Source organism: Rhamphochromis sp. 'chilingali', assembly GCF_963969265.1.
Source record: "Rhamphochromis sp. 'chilingali' genome assembly, chromosome: 6".
Classification (NCBI taxonomy): Eukaryota; Metazoa; Chordata; class Actinopteri; order Cichliformes; family Cichlidae; genus Rhamphochromis; species Rhamphochromis sp. 'chilingali'.
This window is the reverse complement of record NC_137933.1, coordinates 28,235,592-28,258,029: the sequence shown is the minus strand read 5'-3', so window position 1 is coordinate 28,258,029 and position 22,438 is coordinate 28,235,592. Positions and strand designations below refer to the sequence as shown.

The 22,438-nt window shown below is 42.9% G+C and overlaps 1 protein-coding gene across 1 annotated transcript in view; it reads right to left on the bottom strand.

The window, feature by feature from the left end:
• The window catches only part of smyd3 (SET and MYND domain containing 3), a 112,001-nt gene that overhangs the window by 7,207 nt on the left and 82,356 nt on the right, over window positions 1–22,438 (bottom strand). Inside the window, exons 6-10 of the mRNA XM_080884280.1 lie at window positions 21,950–22,017; window positions 12,284–12,386; window positions 11,637–11,747; window positions 9,423–9,510; window positions 8,699–8,873 (exon numbers count right to left, since the gene is read on the bottom strand). Of these exons, the coding sequence (XP_080740406.1) occupies window positions 8,699–8,873; window positions 9,423–9,510; window positions 11,637–11,747; window positions 12,284–12,386; window positions 21,950–22,017 (545 nt within the window). The remainder of the gene's footprint in view (window positions 1–8,698; window positions 8,874–9,422; window positions 9,511–11,636; window positions 11,748–12,283; window positions 12,387–21,949; window positions 22,018–22,438) is intronic.

Below are 22,438 nucleotides of genomic sequence, written 5' to 3'. Positions count from 1 at the left end.
TCTGTTGGCTCTCAGGTGACTGTTTCCTCGCGGCTGCGTGCAGCGGGGCTAGGGGAGGGTCTGTGCTGACGGACGTGGGTTACTGACCTGGTAGCCTGGCTGGCCCTGGGTGGGTCCGGGATGGGCGTGAGGTTCTGGGGGCGCTCCGTCTCTGGGCTGGGGCCCGGGCCGGGCCTCGGGGGCTTGGATCCTGGTTGGTGTGTTGCCGGGGTTGTGGGCGGGTGGGTGCATGGGGGCCCGGCCCTGGAGCAGGGTGCCGCCGGTGCGTCGAACCACCTGGGGGGCTCTTCAACTGGTGGGGGAGATGGTCACATCTTGCAGGAGCTTTCCTCTCTTCAGGAACTCTCTCTGCAGGAGGGGGAGATACAGGAGAGGTGGAGGAAGATCTCAGCCTGGGCGTTTACTGTCTTATGTAGTCTGGAAGAAGAGTGGATGGTGGGGTGGGTGCAGTTTTCTCTGTGGTGGGGTTGGGTGGACTGTCCCGGGCTCTGTGGGGCCGGGAGGCGCTGCTGCACTGGGCCCCGGTCTGGATGGGCCTGGGCCCCCTTTCCCTGGCGGGTCGCGGAGTGTGGGAGTGCCTACTGGGGTCAGCGGGGGAGCTGGCCCCAGGGAGGGGTTACTTGCCCCTCCCTTCCTTCCCTCCCCATCTCCAGCTGCCTCTCTCTTCCCGCTCCACCACAACCACCCACACATGCAGGGCCTTGGAGTAGGGGTATGTCACCAGGGTGCAGAGGAGGCTACCCCCCCCTCTGTCCCCTTCTGGCTGCCTCTGCCTCAATTTTATCCCACAACTTAGACATTCACATTATTCACACTCTCATTACACATACATATAGGATCTTGGGGGTGGGCACAATCACGGAGTCCAAATTACCATCAGGGTGTACACCTCACCCCTGGCGTCGTTGCCCACCTCTCAATTTTAAATACACGTAGACATTGAGGGCTATCAGGAGGGACCATGCGCTTACCTGCTGCTCCTTGGCAGGTAGCTCCATGCCCTCCTGGGTTTTAATTGCACCTTAGAACACACATGCATCAACACTACAATGAGCGGGTGGAGGGAGGTTTGGAGTCTTCTCCCACCCCCATTCTCTGCGGCCTGCTGGAGCGGGAGGGCTAGGTGGAGTTGGCCGTCCGACTGCGGTCTGGAGTGTGGGGCCTCCCTGCTGCTACGGAGTCGGGGTGGTCTACCTCTCCCCACCGCAGGGAAAAGGGAAACACCACCTGGGTCTGGGTGCAGTTCCCCCCTCCAGGGGCAAGGGTACCTAGACCCGGTTTGTAGAGTACGCTTGGGGAGTGTGATCGTGTGTACAGCGTCTCTTTATGTCTGTCTCCACGTTGGTTGAGTGTGGAGTGAGTGCATTTGAGAGCATGAGGGGGGAAATGGATGTTTGTGTCTGTGTGTGCCTGTATGTCTGTGTCTATATGTCAGGTTGGGTATCAGACGCCACCTCTCTGGGGACACCTCAGGCCCTCCAAGGTTTGGAGGCCTATCTCCACCCACCACCACTTCCCCTGCCGGTGGCGGACTCCCTCAGGTGTCGGTGCGTTGGTGGTTCTTTGTGTCTGGGGGTGGGCGTCCAGGTACACACCGGCTCACTCCTTGGCGGCCGCTTATCGGGGCCTGGAGCCTGGGGCTCGCTTGGGCCCCTTCGGGGGTGGGGTGCCCCCGGCCTCTCGGCCTGGGGCTCGGTCACTCAGGCACAGCTGGCGGCCGGCGGAGCTCACGGGCGCGTCACTGCAACTCCCCCTGGCTTCTGCTCCACGGCTGCTGAGTGAACCCTCATCTGGGACTCTCCTCAGCTCTTACTGGAACAGTGGCGCGGCTGCCCCTCTGTTGGTCTTCCTTGGTCTCTTGTGTTCTGGGGGCCTCTGGATGTCTGGAGTTTTGATCTCCTCCATACCTGCTTCACACCCTGGAGGACGGGGCTGTGGCCCCCCCACACTCCCTAGCAGATCGTTACATGGAGAAACCTTTGGAATACAAGCGCGCTGATCCACACAGGTATGCACACGGGTGTTCACTGCTCGTAGACCCAAATTACACCTTTCTTGGCTGCTACTTCGAAGCACATCTGTCCTGCGTGCTGCACAACAACATTGAATATTTAGTATTTACTGCTGTTTACACTTAGCTAGATTAATGCGATGGTGTTGTGTTTAGTATGTTGCTTTGTTTTTGTTTTTTTTTTGTCTTTTTTTGCTTGTTTTCTATTCTTCTCTCAACAGGTGATCCAGGAGATTTTTATTTTTTTTCTCCCCCCCTTTCTCACTGTCCCTCTCCCCTTCTGTTTTTCCTTTCCTTCCTCTTTCTTTCTCCATTTCCTATCTCTCACTCATGTCTGTCCCGTCTGTAACATCTGAAAATAAAATATAATAAATAATAAAAACAAAGATCGACCAAATGGACCAATACGGCAATGCCACGATGATCCATTTGGCAAAGTAAATCCATTGGGTATCCTTGTTGGTCTTCAGACAACAATTCTGATGGCTAAAGAACCAAATGGGACAGGCGAAAAAAACAAAAAACAAAAAAAAACAAAAAAAACAATAAAATCTGTTCTGGTAATAAAGAGAAATCCAAAATGAATTTCCATGTAGTGGCCACAGCTGGAGTCATTTCAAACTCTATAGTTTCCTAATTTTTCACCACTTTTTACCCACAATGCTAACAGCCCATTTGTTTGAACCTCAAAGCCAAACTAAACTATCAACTGACAAGCCAACCAATTAAAGAGGTGGCCCCTTATCCTCTGGTTAAAATTGAATTATTAAACAGAAAGTTCAAAGAATAAACCAACAAAATTAGTAGCCCATGAATAATAAGTTACAATATTGGCTTAATCACCAAGCCAGTGATTCTGACTTCCACGACATACAAACACACACATCAAGCCCACAATCCAATTATAATTCCTCTCATATAGAACCGCAAAGCAATTAGAGTAATTTAATTAATTTGCTGTCTCCTGATTTATCCCCTATTTTTTTTTTCTCCTCGGAAGAGTAAATTGAAGAGAAATACGGTCTCATCGTCATACGGAGCTAGTTACAAAGCTATAGCTCTCGGCTATGCATACAAGAGGCAGTAAGAAGAAGAAATTAATAGTTGTGGAAAAGTGTAGCATTTCCAGGCAAATGCAGCGGAACTAATGAGGCACTTGTTTGGAACAAAAAGATCCACGGCCTGCTGTTTGTGAGAGGGAAACAAAGATTATCTTACTAAGTAGAAGTAACTGAAGGAGAAGGTCAGATTTGCTGCAAGTATTTAGCTTAATTGCGTTTTTGTTGTTTGTCAAATGCAACAGTAATTTCAGTTGTACATTTAAGGGAAATTGCAACAACTATGCAAGACAAAGAACATTTAAATCACAGTTAGTCAGCCGTCTTTTGTAACAGTTGCTATCGTAATGCAGTGTATCACCACATGGCGGCGCCTCCTGTCTCACGACTGGTGTCACCCCCTTTTTGTTCTTCTTCGCACTCCTCCTGTAATGGATGCTCCCGTGTGTACGCGGACTAGTGTGCTCTTCAGTAATGTGTGGTAGAGGTAGCACTTATTTTTGATATTGTAAATAAATGAGTACTTTTTGGAAAGTCAGAAGCTGTTGCTCATTCGCTATCCACCTGCACACCTCCGCGGCTGGCTTCATCTCCACCGCACGTTACACTTTGCAGACAAAGTCACCAATTAACTACTGCATCTAAAGAAGGTCTTTGCCCGAGTCTCGTAAGCTAGCAGACAACAGGACCACAGCGATCGATAACACTGACTTCTAACCTTTCTGGTTTGCTTAAAGCTAAGTGATGCCTGCACAGGATCTTCGATCCAAGCTGCATGGCTACAAGCAGCTTTATCGAAAAGAGTAAACAATCTGAGAAAAGTCTAAATTATCCACAGAAACACATTTCTTCAGTTACTTTATTCACCTTGTAACTTTGCCTATAGGTTAGAACGACCAACATCTTCTCATTGGATTAGGTATTTATAAAAGTAGCCTTTCATTAAATATTATATTAAACCAGTTTGTGGTTTTTAGACAAATCTACGCTGTCTGCTAGTCTCATTTGTCTGCAACATTTTAAACAAACTTCAATTTCATACGCTGACAGCAGGACTCATAAAGACTGACACCGCGGGTGCACTTGGCTGGTCCATCAAGGCCACTGCTGATGCAGAAATCTTATGCAAGAGATTTGTCCCTGTGATACTGCTGAATGTTAATGCAAATACAGACAGAGAAAAAAGGTCTGGGCATTTGAAAATCAAAAACTGAATGATGTAAAAAAGGAAGTATCAAGCTGATGCTATTATTCCACATTCGTGCTGACCTGTAGGTCTGAGAAGATTGTCAGTACTTGTGTTTAAGAAATGGAGAAACAACACTAAGCTACAAAATGTGTCCAGAGATGCTTTTTGCTTTACTTTATGCATAAAAAGTCATCAGAGCATCTACTGAAAGAAAGATATCTGGATGCATTCGTGAACAGAATAATCTGGGTATGTGTGTGTGTGCATATCTATAGCAGTAAAATATGTGCAGTACAGAAGGGGTTCAATAGGCCTGGTGTGCACAGCCTGCAGCAGGTGAGCATTATTCGCAGGGAAAACCTTCTCCATATATCACAAACTGAATAGAGTAACTCTGAAAAGACCTGCAGTGGGAGAGTGTGAAAGAAAAAAGGAATACAGAATGAGGGGAAGGACAGGAGAAATGGAGTGATCGAGAACTCCTGCAGCTATCTTTCTTGCATCTGAAGAGCCCAGAGGAAGATGGGAGATGAATATGGAGGATCCTCCTCCCACTCACTTCTCACTTTTTTCTCCTGAATTCCTTCCACTCTTTTTTTCTTTCAACATTTTCACTCGTCCGTGTCCATTTCATTCATTATACCTGTTTTTAACCCTTCCCTTCCTGTACGTTACCTTTACTCTTCTTTTCCTTGTGATCCCATCACTCATGTTTTATTTCCATCATTTCTGCAGATCTTTTTTCCCTCCTCTCTCTTCTGTCAAGCTGTTGATCACCCTGCAGCCCCCCCACCCCACCTCTCATTTTTCATTAATTTCCTGCTTATATCTTTTATACAGAGCCTAAAGCCCCCGCACCCACCCCTCTCACTGGCTTTGTCTTTGATTCTTTGACACACGTTTTACAGCAGTTCTCTCCATCCCCTTGTACACATCACCATCTCTTTCTTTCTGCTGCCCTGTGTCTGCTTATTTATTTATAGGCCGTTGCCGTTTCTCTCCTGTGGATATGCTGTTGCGGGAGCGTGTGTGTGTGTGAGCACAGCTATCCCAGTAGAGCGCTGCCCTTCACACAAGATCAATTAGTCTTTCTTTCTCTGCATCTCTCTCACACATACTGACACAAACACACACACACACACACACACTTGCTGAAGTGCGTAGGTATAATGTTGAGTTTGTACAAACTGAACTGCAAAAAAAGAAGAGACAGAGTGATGGTTGGACAATCGAAGCTGGGAACTGTTGATGCAATTTACTGTAAATTCAGACGTAGATTTAAAGATTTTTGGATTTGGAATCCAACTCTCTCACCATCATTTCACTATTTTTTCCCTTGTTCATTGCGTTTACTTGATTCACTTAGGGTTTTTACTCTTTTATTAATTAAAAATGCTGTACTTATTAGATAAAAATATTTGAGGACTTAACAGTTGCCCTGTTGGTTTAGACATCACATTGCATTCCCAGATTTGAGGGTGATTACCTGCATATACAGAAATCTCAGTTTAGATTTAAATTTTTCTATGAATGGCATAAACATTTTGCTCTGATCTTACAAATTATTTGTTTTAAGCACATTTGCCTGCATGCAAAGCTGAAAATAAGATTCATTTTCACAACAAAAGTTTAAGCTCACTTGAAAAATGGCAAAAAAAATCATATTTTGCATGGTTTCAACATGCAACAAGAAGAAATGGGAGAGAGAAAAAACATTTTTTGAGCATGCAAGTTATTGAAATCAACGCTTCAACTGAAACAGGCTGTTTTACAGCTGATCAAAAGTTTAGGACCACACCTCCAAAGAAACCTGTAACCTGTAAACTTCCCTTGCCATCCATCCCCAAAAGTTCTCAATTGGATTTAGATCAGGGGAACATGCAGGATGACCCAAAAGAGTGATGTTATTCTCCTGGAAGAAGTCCCCTGTCCTGCAGGTATTGTGTACTGTACCATTGTCCTGTTGTCCTGTTGAAAAACCTGCAGTCGTTACCACATAGACGAGGGCCCTCAGTCATGAAGGATGCTCTCTGCAACATCTGGACATAGCCAGCCACCGTTTGACGCCCCTGCACCTCCTGAAGCTCCATTGTTCCAAGGAAAAAGCACCTCAGACCATTATGGCGCCCCCTCCACCGTGGTGCATTGAAAACATCACTTCAGTCTCAGATGCCGTCTGATGTTTATGGCGCTGCAGTCAGCACCAGTAATGGCCTTAATTTGGGTTGAGGATTGTCCAGTGTCTTGATGGACAGCCAATTGGATCCTCTGGCTCAGTGCTGGTGAAAGTTTTTTGGGGTCTTCCACTTGACTTTTTTGTTCCATAACCCTCTGGATCATTTAACAAATTCCAAATGACTGTCTTACTGCGTCCAGCTCGGCAGCGATGGCACTTTGCGAGAGACCCTGCTTATGCAGTTCAACAACCTGACCACGTTCAAAAAGGGAACGTTTTTTTTGCTTTTGCCATCAGAACGTCATGACAGTGTGACTGCCTGACAGAAAATGACAATGAATCCTCATTTTTGCACAGATTTGGCCTTTTAAAAGCATGAGGTCCTACACTTTTGATCAGGTGTTTCAGTTTAAGCGTTGTTTTCAATAAATTGCATGCTCAAATTTTTTTTTTGTCTCACTCCCATTTCTTCTTGTTGCATGTTGAAGCTCTACTTGGAACCTTGTTAACCATACAAAATATGATTTTTTGCCATTTTTTAAGTGGTCTTAAACTTTTGATCGAGACTGTATGGAGCCTATGTGGTCTTTCATTTTTGAATTAGCAACACAATGGAATAAAATGCGAAGATCAGAAAACCAGTAACTCAAGGGTTGTCATTGTGGTGATTTTCCCATGTTTTGAATATTTAATTATGATGGTAAAAAAATATGCATTGATCTTCCTGCTGCAGTGATAAACTCGGACATTTTCACTGTGATGTGTTTTATTATGCGAGCTTGCTAAATTGCTAACTAAATCTAATAATCTTTAATCTCTGCTTCAAGAAAATAACAAAAGGAAATTCAGTGCAGAAAAACTAAGAAATAAAACCAAAAAAAACATAAATTTTATGTTAACCTAACACACTATCATACCTGTTCATATATGATCAGCACAATGTTGTGAGACTCAGCTCAGGACCTTGTCTGAAATCTCACATGCAGCACACAGCAGGAGTCTGCATCACACACAGACTCCTGCAGGAAGATGCCAATTACCTGCCCTATTCTCACATGGCTGCACGGGCACAGAGATCATGCAGAGTTTGAAGAAGAGCTGGCAGGTTAAAGATAGGTTTCTTTGGACATTTGGGTTCTCTCATCCACCTCTTTGAGTATTATATTTATTCATTTTTAGTTAACATTTATTTTACCATGACATCAAAATTCTCTTTACAAGACAGACTAGCCTGATATTAAAAACCAACAAATACAACAGGAAGTGTTATGATAAAAAGAGAAAAGGAAAACTGAGTTTGAAAGCAAAACTGAAGATTTACTGGTCTGTGTACATTTCTACCCTCATCTATGGCTATGAGCTGTGGGTAGTGACCAAAAGAATAAGATGGCTAAGCCAAGCTGCAAAAGTAAGTTTTCTCTGAAAGGTGTCTAGGTTCACTCATAAGGACAGGATGAGGAGCTCTGTGAGAGTCATTTGTGAGAGGGTCAGAGTAGAGCCACTACTCCTCATACTGAAAGGAACCACTTGAGGTGATTCAGACATCCGACTGCGATGCCTTCATGACGCCTCCCAAGTGAGGTGTTTCTGACATGTCCAACTGGGAAGGGGCCCCGGGGCAAATTCAAGACACGCTGGAGAGATTATGTCTCTCAGTTGGCTTGGGAACGCTTCAGTGTCCCCCCCAGAAGAGTTGACGGAGGTGACTAAAGAGAGAGATCTGGGCCTTTCTACTTTCAGACTGCTGCTGCCATGACCCAGACTCAGATAGGCTGCAGAAAATGGATGGATGGATGATAATATCTACTAAAGTCTAGGACTACATCAAGTAACTTAATCTTCCCTAATCCCCATGGTAGCAATTGAACACTCTCCGACTCGCTTTCTTAGTATTAAAAACAGTAAAGATTGATCTATACTAAAATTAAACACAATCCAGAAGTTTTGAGATGACTATAAAAGGCATCAGGACGGTTAAATAAACCCATATCTCTGTACTAATTTATACTGGTAAGGTTATGCAATCCTCCCTCATCTCAGTGAACAGCACTTTGAATGCACTCAGACTTTATGCTTATCCTAAAACCAGGTCTGATAAACGCCCTGAATCCAGGCACACATACACAAATATAGGGAACTGATTTCTTTCTTTCTTTCTTTACATCTGATGACATATTAGTCATTCATGGGTGAAACGCAGATTGTTTAGTTTCCTTGACAGTGTACTGCCTGAGCCAAACAGAAACAGGCACACAGTGACTCACCTGTATGCTGGAAGTGTCGTCACCCCGTAACTCATAGCTTCCTCCCAGCGTCCCAGGTGAACTGAAGCATCTAAAGCCATGTCTGTAATTCTGAGCTTGTATAGATTTTCCTCAGGAATTTCACCACCAACGCTTGATAACAGATGCCTACTGCTCTCCAACAGCATTTCCCAATCTGGAAGGTGAATTAAGGAAAAGTAACATTTATCCTGCATCCCCGAAAATATGATTAAAGCTGCAGACTCCTCAGGGAAATCTTAAGGATTTATGAAAACAACATTGCATAAATTAGTTTACTTCTCTGCGCTGAATGATATAAACTATCTGATGTTTGTCTCTCTCCCTCCTTTGTGTTGTTTTATGATGAAAATGGTTACGCCAGCTTTATGGTGATGAAAGCACAGAATCTCAATCCACTTTTAATTAGACTCTTAATTACTCGGAGCTGCCAACCAACCAGTGAAGCCACCACCATCATCATTTGTACATCAGTACATGAAGTTCTGATCTAATCTGATCAGCACCAAAGTAATTCGATCTTACTTACGACCTAACTTAAGACAGTCGAGTTACAGTATCATGTTTCATTAAGCAACTAAACTCTCATTACTTGATGCTTGTCTTATCAGTTACATGAAATATGAACAGCAGACAATTACAAGAAGTTCTCATAGAGATTCGGTGTCCACTGGCTTTAGAGGAACTTGACAGAGACAAAGGATACTGGACTCAGCTTTCAGCCCTTCCAGTCTTGGTAGAGCCTCCTTCAGCAGGCGCCATTTTCCTTCTTCACCCGAGAGCATGAGTCCATCCTGAGCAAAGACATTAGTAAGGAGGGACTACTTTAACATCCACACTGATGAGCAGAAATCTATGTCTAAAACAACCAAACGATCTCGTGAACATACAAGGTCTGATCAACAAATTCTGGGAATCAATCAAAAACTTTTAAGTTTAAGTTTAACAACTTAGATTCTCCATAGAGTAGTGGTTTACACATTCACCTAAAAAACGAAAAACAAAATCCCCAGTTCAATTTTGGGAGGAGACAAAAAAATCTTTGGGTTTGTGACAGGAAGGGCATCCGGTATAAAAATCTGCCATTTCCAATATGTGGAGCTACTCGCTGTAGCAATCCGTAGTGAACAAGGGAGGAGCTGAAAGGAGCTTTAAGTTTCATAACCTTTAAAATAACTTCTTGTGTAGATCACTCCCTGAAGGTCACATTATGAACAACACAATTATCACTCACCACCAGCCCTGCTCGCCAGAACTGTCTCCCCGTGGCTTTGACCTCCAAAACATAAAAATCAAGTTGAAGAAAAACTATTTTGATAGTACAGCTGATTTCAGCACACAGTGCAGAAGTTAAGGGGACAGAATGGGGCCTCCAGAGATCCATCTATGCATAACCGCTGTGGTGTGATGGAATAAATAAACACTAGATTAAGTTTATTAAAAACCCATTGTGTGATTCACAGTGACCTAGTGACCTGTGACCCGTTTCAGGCCAGGAAGGAAAAGGTTACAAGATTAAAGGGAATGAGAAAGAGAAATCTATCCTAAAACGTAGCTTTTTTCTTTAAAATTATGAGTAAAATTTTGTAAAATAAGCGTGCAATTTGTGTAAATCCTAACACATGCACAGAGAGAAAACAGCCATGCGCTGGTTTGATGTCGAGATTAAAGACAAGTAGAATGAAAGAGAAAGTGTGTGTTTCTGTCACTACTGTGTGCAGAACAAAGGTCGGTGGCAAAAAATGAATCAATGCCATTGTTCCAGAGAGTCAACTGAGTGCTCCGTCTTAACTCGTCTCAAACAAACACAGAAGCATAAAAAGCGCAGTGCTAGAGTAAGAGTGAAGTGCCATATAAAGCACAGAGAGAACAAAGCTAGAGGCTGAAGTCGCAGCAGTGACAAAAAGATGATATGAGTGAGAGAAAAGAAAACAGACACATCGAAAGAAAGCGCAGGAGGAAGATGGAGCAGATTAAGATGGATGGAAAAGAAAACTGCAGCCGCAAGACAAGATAATTTTTCTCATTTTTCAGTAGGTGGTCAGAGAGTGAGAGTGGATGTGACGAGGTGGAGCGTGACCGAGTGACAGAGGGGAAGACGAGGAGGAGAGCAGGAGATAACACAGGATGTGTGAGAGAGTGACGGAGGGAAAGGGAGAGGAGGACAGGAAAGGGTACACCGAAACACGTTACGCACCGATACACTCTAACAGAAAGTGTGTGTGTGTGTGTGTGTGTGTGTGTGTGTGTGTGTGTGTGTGTGTGTGTGTGTGTGTGTGTGTGTGTGTGTGTGTGTCTGTGAAACAGAGAGAGAGACAGGCAGTAAGGATGTACGGTTGAAATTCCACAAATATCTTTTACAAAGTTAAAAACGATCACGATAAGGTGCAAAATCATCATCCACACACAGAAGTGTGTGAAAGAGTGTGTTTCTGCACTTTGAAAGTGGCTAACCATGTGCACACTATGGACTCAGTTATAATGATAAGAGGACAAAAGGATCAATACAGACTTTTAACCAGTTTATTGGAGCTGTTCTTATTGGAAAATGATATAGACGTTTCAAAATGATCTGTCATGAATGAAACAGTGACATTTCCACCACTACATCCATCGCAGGCACTCACTCACTCAACAAATATATTTTCGCCCGTGTCGTTCTACACTCATCGTAGAGTAAAAATATAATATTCGAGCTATGGCGACAGCGATATGTGCAAGTCTCAAATGTGACCCCTCACCAAAAAAGATCAGGTATGATTTGGAAGAGTCTGGAAATCTAGAGGGCTACCACCTTTGGTGATGATAGCTGCTTTGCTCTGATTGTTGGACATATGAGGGGGGAAAAACACCCAAATAAATAGCTGTAATCCTGATTAGAAGTGAATGAAGGCCGCAATTTAATTTGTTTGCCTCTGACCTTGTCTCGCGAGTCACATCGCTGGCAGTGACAGGTAAAATGGTACTGCTCCTCCAGCTGCCTCTGCCGATCTTCAGTCAGTGACAACGTCTCGATGTAACTTATAGTTAGCTGGACAGAGAGAGAGAGAGAGCGGCTTAGTTTGAGAAACAAACAGTTTGCTCAAATTTAATTTTCACTTTTACCTACAGCACTTAAATAAATTTGAGGCCATATTTTGAGGATCAGTGTTAAGCACATATCTATATTAGACATTTGGAAAACAGACTAAAAAGAAGAAATGTGATACTGTAGAAGTAATGCGCGCGTGTGTGTGTTTGTGTGTGTTTGTGTGTCTTGTAGGACAGATGGCTTGGATTAATCTCATTATATATAGTCACAAGGGATGATGAAGTACGGAAAATTGGAGAAAACACTGCCAAGTTAGGAGCTGTGATCCGGCTTGTGTTGCTATGAAATTTCACTTGGCTACATCTTGTAATAATTCTTTAATAACATTTAATTCAGTGTACATCTATCAAATACTGGATAAGTATACAGTATTTGTTACTTGCATAATAAAATTCACTTCATGGCAGATATAGTTCTTGGTTTCAGATTCTATATCGTTCAAAAGCCATACTGTGAGGTTATTTTCTTCATCATACCTCATCTTCAGGGTCGATATCCCGAACAGCTCTGAGCTCCAGTTTCGTCCCCTCAAACACCATCACGCAGTTTGGCCGGCAGTCGTGGTTTAACAGAGATAAACTGAAAGATGGCAAACAGAGAGCGGGAGGAGAATGAACTGAGGGAAAAGTGAAAGAGAGAAAAGAGATGGACAAAAAGTTGGAGGAAGCCTGAGAGATGTGTGATAAAATGTTTAACTTGCAAATAAACTCTAACAAAGTTTGTATGTGTTTGTGTCGCCCTCCTTAAACGATGACTGGCAGCCCTTTCTCCTAAATACTCGTACACCGAGAGGAAACAGCATGAGATAAAGGATGAGAAACTGTTTACTTGTGGTGTTTGGAAAATATAAGAAGTGACTCATTCCTGCTGAGCCGCCAGCTGCTACATGTCCAACTGTTTTGGGGTTTCAGTCAGTCCGGTGCTGACTGTAATGCTACTTTGTGGCAGCATAATGATGAGAGAAAAAACACACGCTGGGTGACATTTCTCCCTAAAGATAAAAAGATCCCGACTCCAAGGTGCTGTTAGGGGCTTAAAAATCATCTGGCAATGTTACCTTTAATTCTGCACATTTAAGACGGAGCTCTCAAACAAAACACTCACGCAAGCAAAAAGTTACATGCACACACACATATGTACACACAAAATTCCCTGCACAGTGTGACAAAATGAGTAGTCTGCTTCTGTCATAACAAATGTCACTCTTTATTTCTTTCTGTTGGTCTATCTGCCTCTCAGACAGGCGCACAATAAATCAGGAAACGATGGGTACTCCACTTCTGTCACAACAAAGGCTTTTATCTCATTTCCCAATTTTATTACCGACACAAATCAGCTTCCTGCTCATTCACTCCCAAATTTATTTTGACAGCATCTTGATGGAGACACTGATACCACATATAAGTGGTTTTACTTACAGTTTTTATTTACAATACACAAGTGTTTTTTTTCCCCTTTAAAATTAACCAGTATCCACAAACAAGCTACTTTAGGAACTGTACGAACGTTTTCCACATGTGATGCATTTCCCACTGACATGTAGGTACAATCGAATGGAGACAACCATGAGAGGTGAGATGTTTAAATTATGGATGTACTAGATAAAAGTAAAAATATTCTTGGCAGGTTATTGGCTGAATTGCCTACAAAGTGTCACATAAGATTGTTGTACTGAAAATTCCCTGTAGCAAAACTTTATTAGCTAGTAGATCCTGGTAGCACGCTGACTGTTCCTGTCCAACTGTGGTTTTCTAAAGGTTAAAGAACTTGAAGCATGGAAAGATGGATTCTCTCATGATTGTAATCTTGCACATCTCAAGAGAATCCAACTGCTTTGCAAGCTGAACTAATTAACTGAAAGACCTGATGTGCATCGTTCTCATGCTGAGCATGTAACTGTGCGTGTTGATATTGTGCTTTTTAAAGAAGTACTTGACGACCTCTGTGACCCATAAAAAGACATTTAATGTCACTGCACACATGGCCGTGAAAAATACTGAAGAGGCTTGTCTGTTTTTATGACCCCTTCCATTACCGCTGCACTCGTTTATCATATTCAGCAAAACAATAGGTCCAACAGATAAAGTGCGTGTGTGTGTGCGCGTGTGTTCAGTCTTTGTAAAAGTAACCCCCTGGCTTTGTTCTACAGTGAAGAAGTTGCAGGTTGAATATCAACTAGGAATCAAGCGCTCCAAACGATGCTTTTATCTGATAGAAGGAGGCTCATTAGCATACTAATTAGATTAATTAACTAAACCACATCTCACATTAACAGTATCGGCTCACACTAACTGAGACTAAGTGTTGCAGTAGCAGGGCGGAGAGCGAAATATTGTGTGAGATTGCAGATAGTAAAGGTCTATTATCCTTAATTATAACTGGTATTAAATTATGGAAAAGGCTTAGATATGTCATCTCTTTGTTTCTATTGTGAGCATCTTTCTTTCACAATTGATTCTTTTCTCAGCTTCGAGGTGGTTCACTGCTGTACTAACACAGGAGCATTAAACGCTAAACCCAAAATGTATATACCTTTTTAGTTAGACTTGAACCAGAATCTGTGGGGTTGGGAATCGAGAATCGGTTCCCAGTAGTTCAGTTACTTGGAAATGTTAGTCTGCTTGCCTACTGATTCTGCTTTTCGGTTCCATTTGCGCTTGTGCTAGAATCAGCTTATTTCAGTCTGTGTACTGGAGGAGGAATGCAATGGTAAAATGGAAAGAAACAACTAGATTATGCTGCTAAATGAACTTTGGCTTTTTGCAAACATCTACACCGACTGCCAGCCAAGAACCCAGAGTGATGTTAAAGCTGAGTGTGAATGAATGCCGACCACGAGTCCAGCAACCAGACATTGAATGTAAACAGGTAACAAACAGATGAGCAGTCAGGCTGTTGTTTCCATGACTGCAAACAGCTTCCGCAGTTTACCTGCTCATCTCTCTAAAGTAGCATCACTGCGGCTTTCATCGCTTTGAAATCTCTTTTGTGCCGGTTATTTCTGCATTGTGTTCATACCCAAATACCAAGAGAAAGATTGCATGTGTGTCTCTTTATGATACAGATTTGTGTTAGTGTGTGGGACTGTAGCCTCAGTTTATATTGTTAACTGGCAATTATGAGAGAGTGTGTTACAAGTCATTTTACGGAGAAACTAGAATATAATGTAACGAATAATGTAACAAATTACTTCTCTTTGGAGTAATTGAGTAACATACTGCATTACTTTAAAGAAAAGTGTTCTGTGTATTACAGGTAATAATTACTTTTTTTGAGTAATGACCCAAACACTGATCACAACAAAAGGGGGAAATAATCAATCATCAATAATGGAATCAGGAATTGCTAAACCCCTAATCACCTGCTTTAAATACACTTGCTTTATAAAGAAGTTGTTTTTTGCTATGATTCATTTGAGAACATTGACTGTGGTGAGGATTAAAGCGATCTAGCAATAGAGAAGTTGTATTGGCTGAAGCCTACCTGGCTACCATTGGGCGAGAGGCAGGGTAAAGACCTGGAGAGGTCACCAATCTGACACAGGGCCACTATCAATCCATGTAACCAAGCGGAAACTGATGTCATCCCATAGAGGCTGAGAAAATTTGATCTAATTTTTGATTTCCAACACAGTCAAGTGATTCCATTTTCTAAAAAGTGTGCTCCTCATAAACATCTCTCAGGTCTGCATGTTATACTGTTAAGTAATTTCTTTTCCCTGCTTTTGCTGCACTGCACCCCTGGGAGGATTTCCTTGCATCCACATGGGGGTTAAAACGAGGTAATATAAAATGTATGGTTGAGGAGGATTACAACACGTAATCTGTGCTATCAATTCAACTCTGAATCATTTTGCTTTTGATAGAGCGCTCTGAGGATTTCACATCATGTTGTCAATAGGCCAATTAGCAGTGAAAGAGGGTTATGGTACGGATGAGTGCAGCTGAGAGGAGAACGAGAAAGTCAGCTAATGAGAAAAAGAGTTTTTGAAATATAACAGAGACAGAAAATGAGCAGAAAGCGGTGAGATGAACGGAGGTGTAGTCTCACCACAGTAATCCCCCTCTCTTCGGCAAACCCATGGTTGCTAGGCAACCCAAAATATGAATAGGCAGGGGGACCATTCTGAGAACGGGCCCATTATTTATGGATGAGTTACAACACAAATCGCACATAGACCCACGTGGTTTGGCTGAGCTTTGGTAATGCCACTGCGACCATCTGACATCTCAACACGAACCAGATAAACTGGCAGGGATACCTGTGGCGTGTGTGTGTGTGTCTGTGTGTGTGACAACACTAACGACATGTACAACACCAGGCCAAATCCCACCCCATTCACCCGGGATTCAATACATGGATTACAGTGCATACAGTACTGCACTGCTGTGTGTGTCTCAGTGTGTATTCGTGTGTATTTTATGAGGACCATTTCAAGTTTTGGACCATGTGAGTGAGGGCCATGCTCACATCCCTAAATCAGGTCAAGGGGTTTATCAACACTTATGCACATGTGTGTAACCTGTGAGGTCTGTGTACACAGTTACAGTATTTCCACTACGATAGGTAGACATATCAGAATGAATGTGAATAAAACTGAGGCAGATATTCAAAATCTACACAACACCAGAGGTTGCCTTTCCTGAGCTATAGAGTAACTGTGACAGGAAGATTTTTAGTCTTTCGGTGAGTCTCTGCAGTGATACGAAAAGGCAAAAATATGCCAGTGCAAGGCTGTATACGGCCTTCATTCCACTTTCTAGGACAGCAGAGAGAGTGAATAATATTTTGTTAACTGCTCTACTAAAAATGGACGTACTTACTAGGGGTGCAACGATACTCGTATCGATATTGAACCGTTCGATACAGTGCTTTCGGTTCGGTACGCATATGTATCGAACAATACAAAATTTGTCATTTATTTTATCAACTTTCCTTCTGACGATGCTGTCTGTGTTGAGCGCTCAGTGAATCTGCGTTCGACTACTCCGCCTAGGCTGCACTGCCGAGCGCAGATCCACTGAGCGTTCAACACAGACAGCATTGTCAGAAGGAAGAGCGCAGGGCAAGCTAGCAGACAGAAGTTAAGCTCTCCTTGCAACATGGCAAATTGAACCTCCCCCACCCTCATTCAGATCTGGCGTTTGGAATTATTTTGGTTTTCATGTGACGTATGACCCTGAAGGTAAGCGCGTCATAGACTAAAGTAAAACAGTATGTTGGATGTGCCACGCAATGCTCAATTACATGGGTGGGAAGTAGTGTGTTAGTGCAGTTAGCTCATTAACGTGTTAGCCGTCTAGCCCCAGGCACGGGGCGATCAGGGGTAGCTCGTTAACGGAGATTTGCCGTGTTGTGGCGTTAACGTCATTTCAACGAGATTAACGCTGACAGCACTAGTGGGAACACAACGAATATGACTGCACATTTACACCGACATCATCCTAGTGCAAAGACAAGTCGAAGCAGACAAAAACAACAAGCATGCATGCTACAAACTTTACCCGAGTCATTTAGACAGCCGTTAGCACATGATTCTCCTCATGGGGACCTGATATGTTTAATATTGTGGCGAGCTCAGACAAGGAGGAGACGGAGGTGTTGTTTGGTCTTGCTTCCCGTGAGCTAGCCAGGGAGCACAGCCGTTTATTGACATCTGCAGAAGAACACTGCCGCTAGCTAACTGCTCAGCGCGGCAACCGCACAGCAACAACAACAACAACACACAGGGCGCCCTCTGACCCCGGAAGGACACACCGTCGCAGCGAGAGGGCGTCACCCGTCACTATGGCAACATAAACAAAACATAACTGTACAAACAGAACCCCGAACAGCCCTTACCCGCTACATAGCCCCCACCTAAGGGGTCAGTCATCCCTGACGACCCCACTACCCCACACAAAGTCCTGCAAATGTCCAGGTGCCTTCTTTTGGCGCACCGGCCGGTCACGACCGGGGGAAAAGTCACTCGGGTCAGAACATGGGGTGCCACCATCATCCCACTTCTGACACCAATGTGGCGAGCTCAGACAAGGAGGAGACGGAGGTGTCGTTTGGTCTTGCTTCCCGTGAGCTAGCCAAGGAGCACAGCCGTTTATTGACATCTGCAGAAGAACACTGCCGCTAGCTAACTGCTCAGCGCGGCAACCGCATAGCAGCAACAACAACAACAACAACAACACACAGGGCGCCCTCTGACCCCGGAAGGACACACCGTCGCAGCGAGAGGGCGTCACCCGTCACTATGGCAACATAAACAAAACATAACTGTACAAACAGAACCCCGAACAGCCCTGACCCGCTACAATATGCTGCTGAGAATATAGCCCAGAAGAAGCGTATAGTATAGCTTTTATTTTGGAAAGAGCCATTTCTCTGTAATAAACTCTCTTTTCCAAAGATGAGTGATTCCTCAATCAGATACAGGGCTCGCAAAATCGCTAGCCCGACGTCCCGGGGCTAGCGATTTTTCCAGTCGGGCTACCAAAATCTATCTCTGCCCTGCCCGTCGGGCTATTGTAGGAAGGAAAAATATATGTCAATGCTTTTGCATTCTTTCGGAAATGTAGCTGGGTAATTATGTCATTGGCATCGGTGAGCCACTGTCAATATGTGACATATTGAAATCGCGTTTGAATTTGCGCTTGTTTTTTGATTTCACTTTGCAATCGCGCGAACTGTGTATAGAGAGCGACAGCACTGATTGGTGAGTGATGATAATTTGCGCACCAATTCCTCTGACATCGTCTTATCAATCGTTAGCTTACTATGCAAACATGACAAGTGAAATCTCCCGCAGCAAGCTTAAACATATGAGAGGTTGATCGCGCAGAGAATCACTGACCGTTATGTGAGTGTGTGTAAAAGCAGCAGGATCTATATTTTAGTTCTGCTGAGCCAAATAAGACAGGTCAGGGTGAAGAAGTGACAGCCAAAGAAAAGCTTACCACAAAACGGAAAAGTTATGACAAATCAGACTATAAGGCAAAAAGAAAGTGCAGCTTTATGGTTTCATGGACAAAAGAATTTCTGTGGCTGCAATATGACGAGCTATATAACCGGGGCTGCACATAAGTGGTCCGCAGGTGCGCATTCGCAGTCAAAATAAAAATAAAAAAAAAAACGCGCACAAGATATGAAGTTGCAACGCGTGTTTGCATACATAAGATTTTCTGGAGGAGGACAGACATTTGTTTAGAACTCTTAAAGATGTTGAAGAAGCTCCTTTAAGCAATTACTTTGGTGTTCCTCCACCTCCAAACAAATGTCAGAAGGAGTCCGAACCACAAAAGAAGCACGTATTCTCGGAAAATACAGGCCCACCACCAGGCCCACCACCGTCGTGGTGGGCCTGATCTCTGATAACAACGAGACGGCCTACCTGAAGGAGATTAGGAATCTGGAGAACTGGTGCCAGAGGAACAACCTCCTTCTAAACGTCAGTAAGACAAAGGAGCTGATAGTGGACTTCAGCACTAAGCAGGAGAGGAACTACCAGACCCCCGTCATCAACGAGTGCCCAGTGGAGAGAGTGGACAGCTTCAAATACCTCGGAGTTCACATCACGCAGGACCTGTCATGGTCCTGTCACATCAACACCGTGGTGAAAAAGGCCCGACAGCGTCTCTACCACCTCAGACGCTTGAGAGACTTCCAACTGCCCTCCAAGGTGCTCAGGAACTTTTACTCGTGCACCATAGAGAGCATCCTGGCGGGAAACATCTTAACCTGGTTCGGGAACAGCACCATGCAGGACAGACGAGCTCTACAGAGGGTTGTGCGGTCAGCTGAGCGCACCATCCGCTCCGAGCTCCCTGACCTGCACTCAATCTACAGCAGGCAGTGCTGGACCAAGGCCAGGAAGATCGTGAAGGACCTCAGCCATCCCAACAACAGACTGTTCTCTCTTTTGAGGTCAGGAAAGCGATTCCGCTCCCTGAAGACCAACACAGAGAGACTGAGGAGGAGCTTCTTCCCGCAGGCGATACGGTCTCTCAATCACACCACCACACAGTACTGACCCACACATATGGTTCTTACACACACACTGGACTTTCTGGACTTTGGTTTTGCACAACACTGGTCACTATATTCTTCATTTCCGGTTAATACTTGTACAGCTGCTGTTATTGTGTATATATTTATTTATATTTAGATTTCTTCATACATTCTTATATAGTTCTATATTGTGTATTGTGTATTTTGTTGTACAGTTATTTTATTTTCAACTTTAATTTATATATTTATCTTTATCTTATTCTTCCCAGTTAAATTTACCCTTCATTCTAATTTGTGTTGTACAGTTATTTCATTTTTAACCTTAATTTATATTTTATTCCTTCCTAGTTAAATTTACCCTTTTTAATTTTTCATATTTATTTCCTTTCTTATTCATAGCCTTTTCCTTTTTTTGTTCTCTTTAGGTCACGAGCAGTTGTCCAAGCATTTCACTACATATCGTACTGTGTATGACTGTGTACGTGACAAATAAAATTTGAATTTGAATTTGAATTTGAAAAGTGTTTGCAGGAGGTGAGCTGGCTTCAAACAAATGATGAACGCACAGAGATGTGGTGCGGAATGTGCCGTGAAAATTCCACTCTAGCGGACAAAAACAGTGCCTTTTATATGGACGCAAACGCGCGTTGCAACTTCTTATCTGGTGCGCGTCTTTTATTTTGACAGCGAATGCGCACATGCGGACCACTTATGTGCACCCGTGTAAATAACATAATGTTCTGCCGGGTGTGTTGTTGGTTTTCTCTCGATTTCTGAGTCGACAAGCGCCTTTGTTACTGGGACCAGTCATTTTAAGAAAGGCCCCCATTAGAACCCATGAGAAATGCAAGAAATGCATTATTGCTCAGTCTGCAATATCTTTCCCAGAACAAACACCAATTGCAAATAACATACTAAAAATAAACCTGAAAAATCTGTTTAGAACAGCGTACTATGTTGCAAAGAGTGAACTACCACTGGCAAAATTTAGCAGTCTTTGCAAACTTCAAAAAGCAAATGCCCTCGATCTTGGTTCCACTTGTCTCTTACCCATGACTTCAGTGGAAATTTCAAATTCAGGATCTGACACAGACTGATTCATGTCCTACACAGTTCTTACAAGTTTCTGTTCAATTAGAACCAAGTATTTGAGTTGATGATTGTAATTTTTATACAATGTTGTAATTTGTTTTTCAACAATTTTTTGATTAATGTTTTGTTTCCTTTACAATATTATACTTTAATGTATAATATTGTAAAGGAAACAAAACAGGAAACAAAACATCAATCAAAAAATTGCTCTCTTTTTTTATTCGGGCTACTTAGATTTATTTTGGGCTACCAAAAACTGAAGAGTCCCTGTCCGAAGGGCTACCAGGGATTTTGAAATTTTGAGAGCCCTGAGAGATATTTATTTTTTTAATTACTTTTGTTTCAGCAACATTAAATTTAAAAACTGTACTTTTGAGTTAAAATATATATTTATAATTTTAATAAATGACAAATTAAAAAGGCATGAACATTTTTTTGTATCGAAAAAATATCGAACCGTGACACCAAAGTATCGAACCGAACCGAACCGTGAATTTTGTGTATCGTTGCACCCCTAGTACTTACACACTTTATGACTGGTTAATGTTACAGTCACACAACGAAATCTACTCAAACTACAGAAATTAACACTAATTACTTACATTGCACGAATAATGTGCCCCCTATTCTACACAACAAACACATTATCAATCTCACATCAGTTGGGAGCCAAACCTAGCATTTCTCTATGAATTCCAGCTTTCCTTTTCCGTCTGTCTTCCCCTAACAGCATTATAATATATACAGTCAACATTCATTTTCAGGTTTTTGCCTTACAGCAAAAATTGACTCCCTTGAGTCCCCCCTTTTTCCTGCTACTTCAAAGAACTGTCAGGAAAACATCGAGAAGCGCAGGCAGGGCTTTAAAAGCGAGCAGGTGCAAGGACAGGTGGGGTTGGTTAGGGCGCAGTGATCGGGCAGGTAAGTCTACGCAGCTTTTAAATTTTGTGGCTTTTTTATAAGTAAGAGTGGCATCTAACAAAGATTACGAGCAAGATTGAAATTAATGATGCTTTTTAGATGTGCATGCTCTCCACGCTGCCCTTTGTTACCTTGGATACAGGCCAACTCCAATCTCCTGCAGCTCCCCATCACTGATGGTGAAGCAATTACACGTCACCTAAAGGAGAGGGTGAAGATGTGGAGACAAAAGAGTGAGTGATTATTTGTTAAATTGCTTCAGGAAATGAACAATACCTTTCATCCTATGTTCTGAACACCTCTACATAGCTTTGACACCTGCAAAACTCCAGCGGCACTGAAACATGACATGCTATGCGATTGTGTAAAATTACTGCCTGGTTATTTCTGAGCCAGTAAAAGTCTTTTTTTTTTAATGAAAAACAAAATAGTTTTGAAATAATAAGACATGCTTAGAGAGAAACACTTTGTTTCAAATGTTGATCTGTACATAATATTTCGTGTAGCGAATGAAATAATTTTGTTTCCCCACATGTCTGTGACAAAAAAATGCAATTATAATAAAAATAATAACAGTTACCTCTGTCAGTAAATACAATTAAACCCCAGTGCTACTAGGA